The following is a 14,999-nucleotide window of genomic DNA, read 5'->3' on the forward strand; positions in this document are numbered from 1 at the left end:
GCAGATAAATAGCTCGCCCCTGGCCGCGCAGGACAGGCGGTGGCACGGAGGCACAGCCGGGTGCCCGCCGGGGGACACGGGGACCACCGGGGGACACGGGGACCACCGGGGGACACGGGGACCACCGGGGGACACGGACCCTCAGTGTCACACCGAGGTAATGCTGCTGCCCCCGGGGCACGGAGGGGCTGGGAAGGGGACCCTGGGGGCCGAGGTTTGCCATGGGGGTGCTGTAGGATCAGTGCCGGGGGTGCCGGGCAGTTTCCCCGTGCCCCTCCTGGTGCCAAGCCCCACGGGTGAGCTCCAGCAGCACCCCAAGGAGCTGGCATCTGCCTGGCACTGCCCCTGTGGGGATTTTGGAGGCTGTCCTGCAGAGATGGGTGCGTGTGGGTGCAGAGGGGACGGTTACAGCTCCTTCCCCGGGTGCTCACCCCATTTTCCCTTCTCCCATCCAGGCACCGTCCCGTCGGTGTCGGGGTGGCGACGCTCAGCCCCTGCTGCTCCATCCCACACACTCAGCTTATCAATTCCTGCTGAACCCAGCCAAAATTCGGCTTTGCAGAGCTGCCGTGCCCCAGCCCCATTCCCCTGTGTCCCCATTCATGGGACCCCGGCCCCGCCGCCAGAAAACGAAACCGGGAGGGGAGGCAGGGAAATGAAACCGGGGGCCGCGGCGCTTCCTTCCCCTCGATTAATAAATCCCAGCCCGAGGAGAACAAAATACTGATGGGAAGAGCACAAAAAGGGGGAAGTGCTGCTGCTGTTTAATCCCGACCGCTGCCGGCGCGCCGGGGCTGTGCGGTGGCTGCTGGGGACAGCAATGGGGTCACCTTGTGGGGTCACCTCCTGGGGTCACCTTGTGGGGTCACCTCCTGGGGACAGCAGCACGGGGTGAGGAGGCTTTGGGGCCAGGAGGTGACGCGGGGCTGGGTGGATTAACGTGGTTCTGGGGCTTTTGGGCACCCTTCTGCCATCAGGGGCTGCTGCGCAACGACCCGACACCTCCTGCCCTCTGCCGCCGGCCCCATGGCTGTGGCCACGTCCCCCCTGCAGTGGCTCGTCCTCATGGCCAGCCTTGTGCCCCCAGGTAAGGTGCCACCGCACCAGCCCACGGAGCAGTGGGACAGCCAGGGCATGGAGAAAGGACTTGGAGATGGGGAGAGGGGCAAGAAAACGAGCTCCCGAGGGGCTCAGAGGGCAAATTTCCCCTTTTTCTTCCCGGTGATTTAGGGCCTTTGCCCTTTGAGTCCAGCCGGTGCCTTTTGCCTGCTGGAAGCCCCCGGCCGGACCCTTCCCCATTTATCTCCACCTCCACGCTTTCTCCTGGGGGGTTCAGCTCTCCTCTCCCAAATCCCACCGTGGCCCTGGCTGGATGGGATCAGGGCTCATGGCACGGGGCTCGTGGGGTGGCACAGGGGAGCCGGGCACCAGCGGCCACCCCAAATCGCCCCCCCCCTGCCTTCTCTCCGCCAGCCCACGGCTCCTGGGGTGTCAGCTACCCCCCCGAGCTGAGGAGCATCACGGGTTCCTGCGTGGTGTTCCCCTGCACGCTGAGCTTCCCCGACAGCATCTCGGCCAGCAAAGGCATCGTGGCCATCTGGTACAAGGACTACAGCAACCAGAAGACCGTGGTGTACCACTCGGAGGGCCAGGAGGTGGACGCCAGGTTTCGGGACCGAGCCCAGCTCCTGGGGGACCCGGCTGCTCACAACTGCACCCTGCTGCTGCGGGGGGTGACCCCGGAGGACAGCGGGCCCTACAAATTCCGCTTCGAGATCGTCGACGGGGACCGGTGGTCGGCGGAGCGGGACGTGGAGCTGAGAGTTTCGGGTGGGTACGGCGGGGATCCCCCCCCTGGACCCCGTGCTCACTGATCCCATAAGGACGTCCCATCCTCGGCTCCCCGTCCCCAGATGTCCTGGAGCGCCCCAGCATCGCGGCCAGCGAGGAGGTGCCGGAGGGGACCGAGGTCACCTTCCAGTGCTCCACGCCCTACGTGTGCCCGCTGAGCGACGTGGCCCTGCGCTGGGCGGGCTACGATGAGCGCGTCTCCTCCGTGTCCCCCCGCCTGCAGCTGGACACCGGCGGGGTCGGCCACCACCTGAGCCTCGCCACCTCCTTCTCCTGGAAGGACCACGCCAGGGAGCTCTTCTGCGAGGTGCTCCACGGCTCCCAGAAGGCGAGCGGGGAGCTGGTCCTGCGGGTGAGACGTACGTGGGGCAGGGTGTCCCCAGCTTCTCCCTCCCTGCTCCTCCACGACCAGGTCCCACAGCCATCCTGCAGTGCCCCCCTGCCCTTTTTGCCCCCTCTGTCCCATCTTTGTCCCCTTTCCCCTGCTCCTTTCCTCCGTGCAGAGCCTCTCAGGGCTCCTTTCCCTGGCACCACCTCTGCGCCAGCATCCCCGGGGTCCCTCCCGGCTTCCCCTCCGCCACCGCGCCGTTCTGTGTCCCCCCCCGCAGACGCCCCCAAAGGCACCCGGGTGTCGATCACCCCCTCGGCGCAGAACATCCTGGTGGGGGACACGGTGTCTCTGAGCTGCGAGGTGAACAGCAGCTACCCCCCGGTGTCTGCGTACCAGTGGTACAAGGACGGCGCCGCCGCGGGCACCGAGCGCACCCTGACGCTGCGGGGCGTGCGGCGGGCGGACCACGGGCAGTACCGCTGCGAAGCCCACAACGCCCTCGGGGCCGGCACGGCGCCCCCCGTGATGCTCTACGTCTTCTGTAAGTGCCGGGGGGCTGCTGGCTGGGGGGGGGCACCCAGTCTGAAAGGGGCAGAGGGAACCAGGCTGATGGGACTGGGTGGGAAAGCGTCTGCCCTGGGTTGGGCACCTTGGGTACCCCTGCGTGTGCCCGAGCACAGGTCCTAAGTGACGCGGGATGCTGCTGCACACGCAGAGGATTTCACTCCGGGGGGCATTAAATTTGGAAAAAAAAACGTGCCCAGCCTGCTGGGGGTCTCCTGCCTGCCCTGAGCGAGCTCCCACCTCCTCCAGCCGCCGAGATCTCCGTGAGCCCCGCGGCCGAGGTGCGGGAGGGGACGAGCGCGGAGCTGTCCTGCGACGTGCCCGGCAGGGAGGGCCAGGAGCTGAACTACACCTGGTACAAGAACAGCGCCTGGCTGCAGGACGGCCCCGCGCACACCCTGCTCTTCCAGCGCGTGGCCACCAGCGACGCCGGCTTCTACTCCTGCAAGGTGAGGTCGGACTCGGAGACCCCTCGCAGGTCTCTTCCAAGCTGGATGATTCCCTGATTTTCTGTGGTTCTGGATGATTCCCTGATTTTTTGTGGTTCTGTGGTTCCGTGAAGGTGACCAACGACCGGGGCAGCACCACGTCCCAGCCCGTCAGCCTGAGCGTGACCTGTGAGTGCTCGTGGCCCTGGGCATCACCATGCGGGGACGGGGGGGCCCCCGTGGGCGAAATCCCTTAGTGCCAGGGACCGTGCGAGCCCCCAGACACCATCTGGGAAGGGGGATTCAGCCTCGCGGGGATGCTGCAGATGCAGCAGCTCCTGGCCATGAGCCCCGTGAAGGCAGCGGTCGGGGAGCTCCCTGCTCCAGGTGCCCCCGTCCGCTCCTTTTGGCACCTTGCGCCCCTCCGAAACGCTGCTCGGGGGTCACCACCCCAGGAGCCAGTGGGGGTAATGACAGCTCAGGAGCTTTTTGCAAGTCAGGGGAAAAATAAAATAGCCCTGGGTTTGGCTCTGACATCGCTGCTCATAAACATAACCCGCTGACGTCAGGGGGAAAGCAGCTCCCAGGCGCAGCTGTGCCGGGTGGCCACGACGTGCGCGCGGCCGCCCAGGTAGGGCCACGATGCTGGGGGTTCTCCGGGGTCTGGCACAACCTCTGAGCCCCCCTCCCTGTGCCGCAGACCCCCCCAGGACCCCCTCCCTGACGCTGCTGCAGGAGCCGCAGGGCGGCGGGCTGGCTGTGGTGCACTGCTCGGTGGACAGCCGCCCGCCGGCCACCCTGGCGCTGTACCGCGACGGCAACCTCGTGGCCACCAGCGGCTCGCAGGTGGCCCCCAGCCAGCGGCTGGCCATCACGGCCTCCCGAAACGCCCTGCGCCTGGAGATCCGCGGTGTGAGGCCGCAGGACGGGGGGCAGTACCGCTGCACTGCCACCAACACCTTGGGCAATGCCAGCGCCACGCAGCCCCTCGTCACCCACAGTGAGTCCCGCTGTGCCCTGCCGGATCCCATCCCCGGGGCTGGGGGCACGGGTATGGGGGTTTTGGGGTGTTTCTGTGGGGCTGTGGCATCCCCCTGGGAGCAGCACCCGGGCACGGAGCGGGTCCCCTGCTCCCCCTCGTCACAGCCCCTGCTTTGGAGATGTGGGGTGGAGGGGAAGCAGCAATGAGAGGGGAGGAGGGGAAAGCCCCAAAAACACACCCAGGGGCACCTTCCTTAGGATGCCAAAAAAAACCAGGATGGACCTCAAGGTTCCAAAGGAAATAACGCTGCTCTGGGTGGTGCTGTTAGCTGGGTTGGTTTTCATCCAAGCCCCTCACCGCCCCCCCAGCCCCTCTCCTGGCCCCGCTCCTCTCACCAAACACGGGTGCCTGGAGGGAGCTGACGTCTCCAGAAGGCACCCGTGGGTCCCTGCTGGTGGCAGAGAACTGGTGAGAACGGCTCAGGAGGGGACATCCCAGCTGGCTGCCACCACCCTCCAGCATCCCCCCCCAGCTCCGTGACCCCTTATCCGGGGGCTGCCCGGATCCGTGCGCTGCAGGGCAGTGGCGTGGGGGGGATTTGTGCATTCGGGGGCAAAGGTTCCGCAGCAGAGGTTTCCCCAACCTCTCCCTTCCCTCCGGCAGCTGCCAGAGTCCTGATCCAGCCCTCGGCGGAGGTGCGGGAGGGGGAAGCCGTCACCCTGAGCTGCGAGGTGCCGGGTGACGTGGGGCCGGCCACCTTCACCTGGTACAGGAACGGCCGGTGGCTGCGCCAGGGCGCGGAGCCGGTGCTGAGCTTCCCGGCCATCCGCAGCGCCGACGCCGGAGCCTTCCAGTGCCTGGCACAAGGCAGCGGCCACAGCCACAGCTCGGCGGCCGTCACGCTCCGGGTGCTCTGTGAGTGCCGTGGGGGAACCATTTTTTGGGGGGGAGAAGTCCAGAAAAGCCCCTAATTCCCAGGAGCATCCCGTGATATCAATTCGTGTTTCTCAGAGCACAAAATGCGCCCAAGTTGCTCTGTGACAGATATATCCTGGTTTGATTTTGCCTTCCAGATATTTTGTGCTGGGAAAAAAAATAATAATTAAAATCTTCCCTGAGATAGCAAACAAGGGAAACATGGCTAGGAAGGCTCGGTGCTGAGGGAGGGGTGGGATTTTGTAGGCACGGCAGGGAATGTGCCCAACCCAGGGCGGAGCAGTGCCCTCGGAGATGCTGGGGACACCGCGGGTCCCTCGTGGAGAGGGGGAGGATGTGGGACCCCCAGCTTTGGGGGTTCCCCTAACCCCACGGTCCCGTTCTCACCCACGCTGCTTTGTCCCTACAGTCCCCCCCCGGCAGCCGGTGATGAGCTCCCTCCTGGAGACCCAGGGCGGGCAGCTGGGCATCATCCAGTGCTCCGTCGAGAGCGACCCGGAGGCCAACCTGACCCTGTGGAGAGGAGGAGAGGCACTGGCTTGCACGGGGGGCTGCCCCCCGGCCCCCAGCCCCCGGCTGCAGGCGACGGCCTCGTACAACAGCCTGAGGCTGGAGCTGCGGGACGTGGTGCTGGAGGACGAGGGCACCTACGTGTGCCAGGCCTGGAACACGCAGGGCAACGCCAGCGCCTCCATGGCCTTCAGTGCCGAGAGTGAGTGCGGTGATGGGGAGGGGGGTACCGGGGTCTGAGCCCCCAGGGTGAGACCCCAGGAGAGGGGTGCCGGAGAGGGGTGGGCACTGCGTGCGTAAAGGCAGAGGGAGTGTCGGTAGCACATGAACCCCAGGGTAGCAAACAGCATCGATCCCCAAAAGTGTGCTCAGGGTGCTGGGGAGGGCCACCAGCGGGATTACAGCGGGTGCTGCAAGGGGAGGGTGCAGCCAACGGCCCCTGTGGACCCCCCCCCTGGGGTCCCAGTGGTCCTGGGTGCTGCGCACACCGTGGTGCCTGCTGGTGCCATACCTACAGAGGTGCCCGCAGTGGTGCCGCTCATGGCATCGTGGTACCGGGGCCAAATATCCAGCCTTGCAGCCCCGCAGCCCCCCTGCAGCTCTGGGTGCTGCAGCTGAGCCCCCCCCCCACCTTCTCCATGCCCTCAGCCGCCCGCGTCGTGGTGTCCCCGTCCCCCCGCGTGCTGGAAGGCAGCGCCGCCAACCTGACGTGCCAAGTGAGCAGCGGGTCCCCGAGCCTGCCCAACGTCACCTGGTACAGGAACGGGCAGCGGCTCCCCCGGGACCCCCACCCCGACGCATCCCTGGTGCTGCAGCGGGTGGTGAGGGGGGACGCGGGGCTCTACCACTGCACCGCCGCCACCGGGAGGAGCAGCCGGAGCTCTGCCGCTGTCCTGCTGGATGTGCTGTGTGAGTGCGGGGGGCTGGGGGTGTTGGGGGGCTGGGGGTGTTTGGGGTGTTGGGGGTGTTTGGGGTGCTGGGGGTGTTGGGGGGCTGGGGATATTTGGGGCACTGGGGATATTTGGGGTGTTGGGGTGCTGGGGATGTTTGGGGTGCTGGGGGTGTTGGGGTGCTGGGGGTGTTGGGGTTCTGGGGATGTTTGGGTGCTGGGCATATTGGGGAGCTGGGGATATTTGGGGTTCTTGGGATGTTGGGGTGTTGGGGATATTTGGGGCACTGGAGATGTTTGGGGTGCTGGGCATGTTTGGGTGCTGGGCATGTTGGGGTGCTGGGGATGTTTGGGGTGATGGGGGTGTTGGGTTGCTGGGGATGTTGGGATGCTTGGGATATTTGGGGTGCTGGGCGTGTTGGGGATCTGGGGATATTTGGGGTGCTGGGCATGTTGGGGTGCTGGGCATATTTAGGGTGCTGGAGATGTTTGGGTGCTGGGGATGTTGGGGTGCTGGGAGTGTTGGGATGCTTGGGATGTTGGGGGATGTTGGGGCACTGGGGATCTTTGGGGTTCTGGGGATGTTTGGGGTGCTGGGCATGTTTGGGGCACTGGAGATGCTTGGGGCACTGGGGATGTTTGGGGTGCTGGGCATGTTCAGGGGGCTGGGGATATTTGGGGCACTGGGGATGTTTGGGGCACTGGGGATATTTGAGGTGCTGGGGATATTTGGGGTGCTGGGGATGTTGGGGTGCTGGGGATATTTGGGGTGCTGGGCATGTTGGGGTGCTGGGCATGTTTTGGGGGCTGTCATGTGCTGCAGGAGCAGCTTTTTACCTGCCCCTGCTCTTCTCTGGGCAGGGGCCACCCTTGTGCTGGTGCAGGGGGGCTGTGGCAGCGCATGGAGCGCAGGGGGGTGGGCGCGCATAGACGTGAACGCCACCCCCTTTATTATTACCTTGGGGTTGGTGCTTACACGTAGCCTACACCCAAGTGCCTCTGCTCAGACTCGTGGCCCCCAGGGGCATGCCCACAGCCTGGGTGGGTGCAGGTGCTCGGGTCTGAGTGCCTCGGGGTGTCCCCGTGGGGATCCGTCCCCCACCTGTGCCCCCCGGAGGTCACCCTACAGCCCCCCACACTGCCGCCCCTGAGCATGAGCTGTGCTGCTCGGGTGCTGCCTGTCCTGTCCCATCCCGTCCTGTCCCATCCCGTCCCCTCCCGAGGTGGCTCTGGGGACAGGTATCCGTGCAACGGCCGCGCTGTCCCCCGCAGACCCCCCGAGGGACCCTCAGCTCACCGCCTTCCTGGAGACGCAGCGGGGCCGGCTGGCCATCTTCGAGGGCTCGGTGGCGAGCAACCCCCCTGCCCAGCTGGCCCTGTACCGGGCCGAGGAGCTGGTGGCCTCCAGCGGCACGGGGCACGGCACCAACCCGAGGGTCAGCGCCACGGCCACCCCCAACGCGCTCCGGGTGGAGATCCGGGATGTCACGCTGGCAGACGAGGGCACCTACAGCCTCACCGCCACCAACGCGCACGGCACCGTGTCCCAGCACCTCGATTTCCGTGTGCAGGGTGAGCAGGGGCGTGTGGCACGGGCGTTGGGGCCAGTCCTGGTGGGTGGCAAGCGCCGTGGGGCAGGGCTGTGACCTTTTCCGCATTGCTCCTGCCTCTGCGCAGCCGCCTGGTGGGGAGGGATAATGGCCCTGGCTGTCCCATGGGGACAGCGGGGCAGAGAAATGTCACCGAGCATCTCAGTCTGCGTCCAGACGGCAGAATGAGGCCAGATTTCTGCAGGGGGTGCGATCCTGCTGCCCCCAGGGATTGTGGTTTGTGCTAAAACCCCGTGCGCAGCAGCTGGGCAGGGTCTCCAAGGGTTGCTCCCCTCAGCCCGGTGCTCAGGACCGGTCACTTTTTTGGGGAGAGGCCGGAGCATCCCCTGGGGATGGTGCTGGGTCCCCGATCTAAACGCCCAGCAGCAGCCTCAGGATACAGCAGGGGCACCAAAATGCTGCGATGCGCCGTGTCCCCCACGCTCTGCCCTCCTCCCTCAGCCGCCCGCGTCCTCATCTCGCCGTCGGCGGAGGTGCTGGAAGGGGACGACGTCTCCCTGACGTGCGAGGTGCCGGGGGAGCCTCAGGAGGACACCACCTTCTCCTGGTACAAGGACAGCAAGAGCCTGGAGGACAGCCCCGGCCGCGTCCTCGAGCTGCCCCACGTCACCAGTGCTGCCGCGGGCTCCTACCACTGCAAAGCCCATGGCCCCGCGGGGACCGGTGCCAGCATCTCCCCGGCCGTCAGCCTGCGTGTCCTGTGTGAGTGGGCGAGGGGACGGCGTCCCTGGGGACACGGAGGGGTGGTGGGGACACGGCACGTGGGGTGGGACGTGGCACGGGGCGCACAGCGGGGCACGGCACGGCTCCTGCTGCTGGCACCGTCCCCCCGGATGGCCCCCGCGCAGGCAGGCTGGGGTTTAGGAACAGCTCTACAGTAAAGAATTGTCTGCCCAGGGAAAACACCAAAATTTTAAAATTAGGGTGTTTGGGGAACGTGTCTCCTCGATAAGGTTGTGGTCTGTGTAGAAGCCACCTCACCCGGAGGTGTCCCCATGCAGGCAGGGATGTTGGGTGGAAGCGCGGTGCCACCCCAGACCCCAGCTGCCCGCTCTCACTTAAAAAGGGGGAAAAAATGCTAAAAACCAGTGCTTTGGTTCTGTTAAAACAACACATTTTGACCTAATTACACTTTTCAAGACTCGAGTTTTGGAGAAATATCGTCCCTCTGGGACAGAGGGGGGGGGAAACTCCAGGCAAGGAAATGTTGGCTGGTGCTTGCTGCAAACGTGCGGTGCCGCCGTGTGGGTGCTCCCCGAGGGGTACCCAAAAAAAAACCAGGGACCCAGCCTTGCTGACACCCCTCCACATCTCACGCCCTGCAGATCCCCCCCGGGTGCCGGTGCTGAGCTCCTTCCTGGAGTCACCGGGGGGGCGTCGGGGCGTGCTGCAGTGCCGGGTGGACAGCAGCCCCCCGGCGCAACTGGAGCTCTCCAAGGACGGCTCCGTGGTGGCCTCCAGCGCGCTGCCCGCCCCCGCCACCTCCCCGCGGCTCGGCGTCACCGCGGCCACCAACAGCCTGCGGGTGAGCATCGGCGACGTGCTGCTGGAGGACGAGGGCGAGTACGTGTGCGCCGCCAGCAACGCCTACGGCAACGCCAGCACCGCCGCCAACTTCACGGCAGGGAGTGAGTGCCGTGGGCACAGGGTGGGCACCGGGTGGGCACGGGGTGGGCACGGGGCTGAGGCTGAGTGCCAAGGGGAGGCCGGGTGCTGGGGGCTGCAGGGAAGGTGTGGATGGAGAGCTAGGATAGGATGGAAATAGGGAAGGGATGGTGGAAGCTGCGGGTTTATGGGGTGGAGGGTGACCAGGGGGAGTGCGCACATGGAGCAGGAGCCGCGGCTCCGTCCCCAGGGGGATGTGTGGCTGTAGGAAGCCCCCACGGCACGGCTGCGGTGTCCCCATCACCTCTGGCCTGGAGCAGCAGGGAGGGAGCCCGGAGAGAAGTCCCAGCTGGTGCTGGAGCCCAGAGCTCATTTTTTTTTCCTCTCTTCCTTCTCCCATCGCAGCTGCCCGGGTCTGGATCTCGCCCTCCCCGGAGGTGCGCGAAGGGGACGCCGTGACCCTGACGTGCGCCGTGGAGAGCGCAGCCCAGGAGGCTCTGAGCTACACCTGGTACAAGAACGGGGTCAGGCTGAGCAGCGGCACGGCCCCACAAATCGTCCTCCCCAGCGTGGGGGCCGCCGACGCCGCCTCCTACCACTGCGCCGTGCAGAGCCCCGCCGGCACCCGCAGCGTGGCCCCCAGCACCCTCAGCGTCCTCTGTGAGTTTTTGGGGGGCTTCGGAGCCCCCGTCCCCTTCCCTGGGCTGGAAACCCCCCCATTGTCTGGAAACCCCCAGACAATGCCAGCGAGGTCCCCGCTCCTCCCAGCCCCACAAGTTTTTCTTTACATTTTGAACCAAAGCTGCAACAGAAACATTTTTTGGCTTTCGGGGAAGATTGCAGGATTATTTTTTTTTTCTTTCCTGCTTTGGCAAATTAAAACCAGACTTTGTTTTAAAAAAAGATGCGCAAAAACTGTAGCTCAAGTCGGAATGGAAGGTTTGCCTTTTTAGTAGAAAAAGATGGTTTTTAACTCGTAAGTCTGCTGCGAGGGGTGGCTGCCGAGGGGCTCTCCTGGAAACGCCCCCCGGAGAGCCTCAAAAATGTGTCCCGTCTCTCCCTGCTCCCCGTTTTGGGTGGGGAATGCAGGAGAAATGCTGCTAACACCACCTCGGTGTCCTGGGCCCAGGTTTTTGCTGCCATTTTGCCAGCCCTGGTGTTCCCAGCAGAGGGGGGGGGGGGTTGCTGGAACGGGTGCGAGCCCCCCCCCGGGGGGCCAAACCAGGAGCGGGCTGCAGGTGGGAACGGGTTCAGAGTGTGGCTGAGCTGGGCTTGGGTTCGAGGGAGGCGCAGGGAACCCAGGCTTGGCTCACAGCCCCCTCCCCTCTCATTTCCAGACCCCCCCCGGAACATGCAGCTGAAAGCCTTCGCGGAGAGCAGCGGGGGGAGCGCCGTCATCCTGCTCTGCACCGTGGAGAGCAACCCCCCGGCCGAGGTCACCCTGCACCGGGGGGGGCAGCTGGTGGCCTCCAGCGCGTCCGCGACCCCCACCCAACGCTCGCCCCCTCCCAACGCGCTGCGCCTGGAGCTGCCGGCCGCGGCGGCACAGGACGAGGGCGAATACGAGTGCCGGGCACGCAGCCCCCTCGGCAGCACCAGCGCATCCCTGCCTCTCCACGTGCAAGGTGAGCGTGGCACAGGGGGATTCGGGGCTCGGTGCCCCCCTCCGAGCCTCTCCGTGGGCACGTTGAAGGGTCCTGAGCCTTGCCACCCACCGGCACCCCCCTCCCCGTGTCTCCGCCAGCCGTCAGGGTGGTGGTGCGGCCAGGGAGCGAGGTGCAGGAGGGCACGGAGGTGACACTGAGCTGTGAGGATGTGGGTGCCCAGCTGGGCACCGTCTACGCATGGTTCAAGAACGGGCGCTGGCTGCAGGAGGGTCCCGGTGCCGCGCTCCTGCTCCACGCCGCACGCAGCAGCGATGCGGGCGCCTACAGCTGCCAGGCGCGGACGGGGGCGCGCAGCCGGAGAGCCCCCCCAGCAGCCCTGAGGGTGCTCTGTGAGTAAAAAGGGGGGGCTGCAGGGGATGCCCCACACCGGGGAGAGCTGCCGGGGAGGGATGCATGGGCTGTGTCGCCATCTGGTGACCGCTGGTCCTGTCCCGGGGGTGCCCGGGGTGCTCCAAAAGGGGTGTGGGAAGGAAAAAATTTGGTGTTAAAATGGTTTAAAATCCCCTGGGTGGTGCTGTGGTGGAGAGCACGCTGCTGCCCCACCGTGGGGGGGCTGATGGATGCTCCCCCCACCCTCACCGTGCCACATCTCCCCACCCTGAGCCAGCAACGAGCGCACAAAACCCCCCAAACCGGAGGGGGGGACGCGTTCCCCCGAGGCCACCCGGAGCCAGGAGGCGACGCGCTGTCCTTGTCCTTGCAGACGCACCCCGGGAGCCGTCCTTCGTGTCCCTGGTGGAGCCGTGGGGCGGGCAGCAGGCTGAGCTTCTCTGCACTGTGGACAGCCACCCGCCCGCCGACATCACCCTGCTGCGGGGCCGCGCGCCCCTCGCCTCCACCCGGGGCCCCTCCGACCCCCGCGCCTCCGTCCAGGCTGAGCCCAACGCCCTGCGGGTGCGGATGGTGGCGCTGGGCCCGGGGGACGCGGGGCTCTACGTCTGCTCAGCCAACAACAGCTTCGGCACCGCGACCACCTCCCTGCTCCTCGCGGCGAGCGGTGAGCACCGCGCTGCCGGGGGCTTTGTGCCGCACGGGGGGCGTCCCCGTGAGCCCCGTGCCACGCCGCCTGCACAACCCTTTCCTCCTGCTCAGGTGTCCGAGTCACGGTGGAGCCCTCTCCAGAAGTCCCCGAGGGTGCCACGGCCACCATGAACTGCTCGGCGGTGCCCTGGGTGGGCGACGAGGCCAACTACACGTGGTACAAGGACAGCCGGTGGCTGCGGGAGGGACCGGCCAGCGTCCTCGTCCTCGGCCCCGTTTCCAGCGCCGACGCCGGCTTCTACCACTGCCGGGCCAGCGGCGCGCGGGGCAGCGCGGCCTCGGCCCCCCTCAGCCTCACCGTGCTCTGTGAGTGCCCCCCAGCCCCTTGGGGACAGGGCAGGGGCTCTCATCCCCCTCTCCCTACCCCATTCCTCTCCCTATAACCCGGGGAGGGGGTTCCCTGTGCCAGCCCCCTCCTCTCCACGCAGACGCCCCGCGAGCCGTGGCCGTCAGCACCTTCCTGGAGAACCTGAGCGGGTGCGTGGGCATCGTGCTGTGCGTGGCCGACAGCCACCCCCCCGCCGCCCTCGCCCTGTACCGCCGCGGCCACCTCCTGGCCTCCAGCCTGGCCACGGCCTCCACCCCGGGGCTCCGTGCAGCCGCCTCCCTCAACGCCCTGCGCCTGGAGATCGCGGCCCTGGGGCCCGAGGACGCGGGCGAGTACAGCTGCGTGGCCACCAACCCGCTGGGCAACGCCACGGCCAGCGCCTACTTCGATACCCGCAGTGAGTGGGGCCGGACCCCGCGGGGATGCTTTTGGGGGGGGGTCTGTGGGATTTCAGGTTTTGGGGGATGAGCGGCAGAGGTTTGAGGTTTTAGGTGGAAAGGCAAGGAGGATTCGCTGCCAAATCGTGCGTTTTGTGCTTGATTTTGGTGCTTCGTTCCCAGGGGCTTTGCTCCTGCAGCATCCCCGGCTGGGGGCGGAAGGATGCTGTGTAAGGGCTGCACCCCCCCCACGAGCAGAAAATTGAGCTGAATGCTAAAACTTGATGGAAAAGTGGACATCAAGTCCATCAAGAGGACAGCAAAACGGGCAGGGACACCCCAGCACAAGTGTCCCCAAGAGGTCCCCACCGTGCCGTGCCGCACTGCACCCCCCCAGCCATGGGGTGCCATGGGGGGGCGAGGCACCGACCCCACACCAGGGCCACGCTGCGGCTGCATGCACAGGGAAGGGATCCGGAGGAGGAGGCTCCCCAAAGCCCCTCCAGCCTGTCCCCAGCCCCCGGCACCGATGGGCCCCCCCCTCCTGTTCCCGCAGCGCTCTCCCACCTCCTGGTGTTCACCGTCCTGGCCGGGCTGCTCCTCGCCCTGCTGTGCGTGGCCCTGCTGGCCCTCCTGGCCGTGAGGCTGTGGCCCAGGTAACGTCCCCTGGCTGGGACGGGGACGCGGGGACACGTGGGGGGGGCGCAGCGGGTGGCAGCTGCCTCTCCTCCTGCCCAGGCTGCGCAAAATTTGGGGCTTGCCGCGGGCTGAGGACACCTTCGAGCTGAGCAGGAAGCAGGAGCAGATGCAGGTAGGAGCCAGCAGTGCTGGGGGGGGCTCTGAGGACCCTGCCCCGAGCTCCTTTCATCGGGTGCCCATGGGGAGCAGCGTGCTGGAGCACCCACGGGCTCCCTGCAACCTGCCCTCACCCCCCCCCAAATCCCTCTTCCCCCCTTTTCTCTCTGCTCCACCAATTCTGAGGGGTCCTGAACGCCCCCAGCCCCAGTGTGGCCATGGGGCACGGTGCTGGGGGCTGGCTGGGGTCGGGGTCTGGCTCTGGTGGGGGTCTGGGAGATGGGTACTGGGGATCCAGGCTGCAGCCCAGCACCCCCTGAAGGGCTTCTCCCTGGGGGGGGGCTTCATGGGGGTGCTCCCCGGGGTGCCGTGGGTGCTGCCCCTCACGGGGGCAGGGTCTCCCCAACCAGCCCTGGCCCTTTCCAGGTGGATGGAGAGTCCTAAGCCGCTGGCTCTTTGGCGCAGGAGTGACTGTAGCAGCTGGAAACCGCACAGCCCCCGACATGGGGGGGCCCAGAGCCACCCTGGGGGAGCCCAACCCCATCCTGACACCCCCTCCAAGCCCCCCCCCTGCCTCCTTCCTTCCCTCCCCTGCTGTGCTGGGCACAGCGCCCGTGGTGCTCCAGCTGCGCACTGCGGTCCGTGGCTGCTCGGAGCTGCCAAAATCCCAGGACCCCCCCCCAGGAAGGGGGTTCGAGCCTGGTGCCAACCTCTCCATCACCACCATCCTCACCCCCCCACCGAGCTGCTGCCCCCGGGGGGCTGCGTGCTACTCACCTGTCTGGAAATAAAGCACGGAGCAGTGCGAGCAGTGCGCGTCTGGGGGCAGGGGGGGGCTGCGCTCAGCGCCCTGGGGGCTGTTTTGGGAATGGGGGGAGCCCACCCCCCTGGCACAGCGGGCTGAGGCTCTGCCAGGGGCTCACTGTGGGGTTTGCTTGCAGCAGCCTCAGCCCTGTCCCCTCCCCGTTAGATGTCACCCTGAGGCCACCCATGCCGTGGGTGCCCACGCAGCGGGGTGGTGGTGGGGGGGGCGATGCTCGCCCACGTGGGCGCTTAATCCCGCGTTATCCGGCTGCTTTGCTGCT

The 14,999-nt window shown here is 66.8% G+C and overlaps 1 protein-coding gene across 2 annotated transcripts; it reads left to right on the plus strand.

Moving 5' to 3' along the window:
• On the plus strand, positions 1 to 14,722 carry SIGLEC1 (sialic acid binding Ig like lectin 1). Of its 2 annotated transcripts, none has more exons than XM_068679458.1 (23): positions 1 to 157; positions 978 to 1,087; positions 1,474 to 1,830; positions 1,914 to 2,210; positions 2,460 to 2,723; positions 2,996 to 3,195; positions 3,309 to 3,363; positions 3,875 to 4,174; positions 4,820 to 5,071; positions 5,502 to 5,804; positions 6,251 to 6,511; positions 7,764 to 8,063; positions 8,543 to 8,803; positions 9,427 to 9,729; positions 10,112 to 10,366; positions 11,044 to 11,331; positions 11,451 to 11,702; positions 12,077 to 12,370; positions 12,466 to 12,720; positions 12,843 to 13,139; positions 13,676 to 13,775; positions 13,858 to 13,930; positions 14,341 to 14,722. In XM_068679458.1, exons 2-23 carry the CDS (start codon positions 1,027 to 1,029, stop codon positions 14,356 to 14,358), a joined length of 5,046 nt encoding a protein of 1,681 aa, XP_068535559.1. In that variant the 5' UTR covers positions 1 to 157; positions 978 to 1,026; the 3' UTR covers positions 14,359 to 14,722. The 2 variants fall into 2 exon arrangements, with proteins under 2 accessions (XP_068535559.1, XP_068535560.1); XM_068679459.1 differs by having other exon boundaries at positions 6 to 157; positions 12,824 to 13,139.
• Positions 14,723 to 14,999: the final 277 nt, after the last annotated feature.

Source organism: Anas acuta, chromosome 4 (assembly GCF_963932015.1).
Source record: "Anas acuta chromosome 4, bAnaAcu1.1, whole genome shotgun sequence".
In the NCBI taxonomy this organism is placed as follows: domain Eukaryota; kingdom Metazoa; phylum Chordata; class Aves; order Anseriformes; family Anatidae; genus Anas; species Anas acuta.

Bases quoted from the DNA above. Each gene is read 5' to 3' on its own strand.
- SIGLEC1 (XM_068679458.1), top strand. From the start codon at position 1,027: ATGGCTGTGGCCACGTCCCCCCTGCAGTGGCTCGTCCTCATGGCCAGC. The intron at 1,088-1,473 runs GTAAGGTGCCAC...TCTCTCCGCCAG, and splicing joins GGCCAGCCTTGTGCCCCCAG to CCCACGGCTCCTGGGGTGTC. The intron at 9,730-10,111 runs GTGAGTGCCGTG...CTCCCATCGCAG, and splicing joins CGCCAACTTCACGGCAGGGA to CTGCCCGGGTCTGGATCTCG.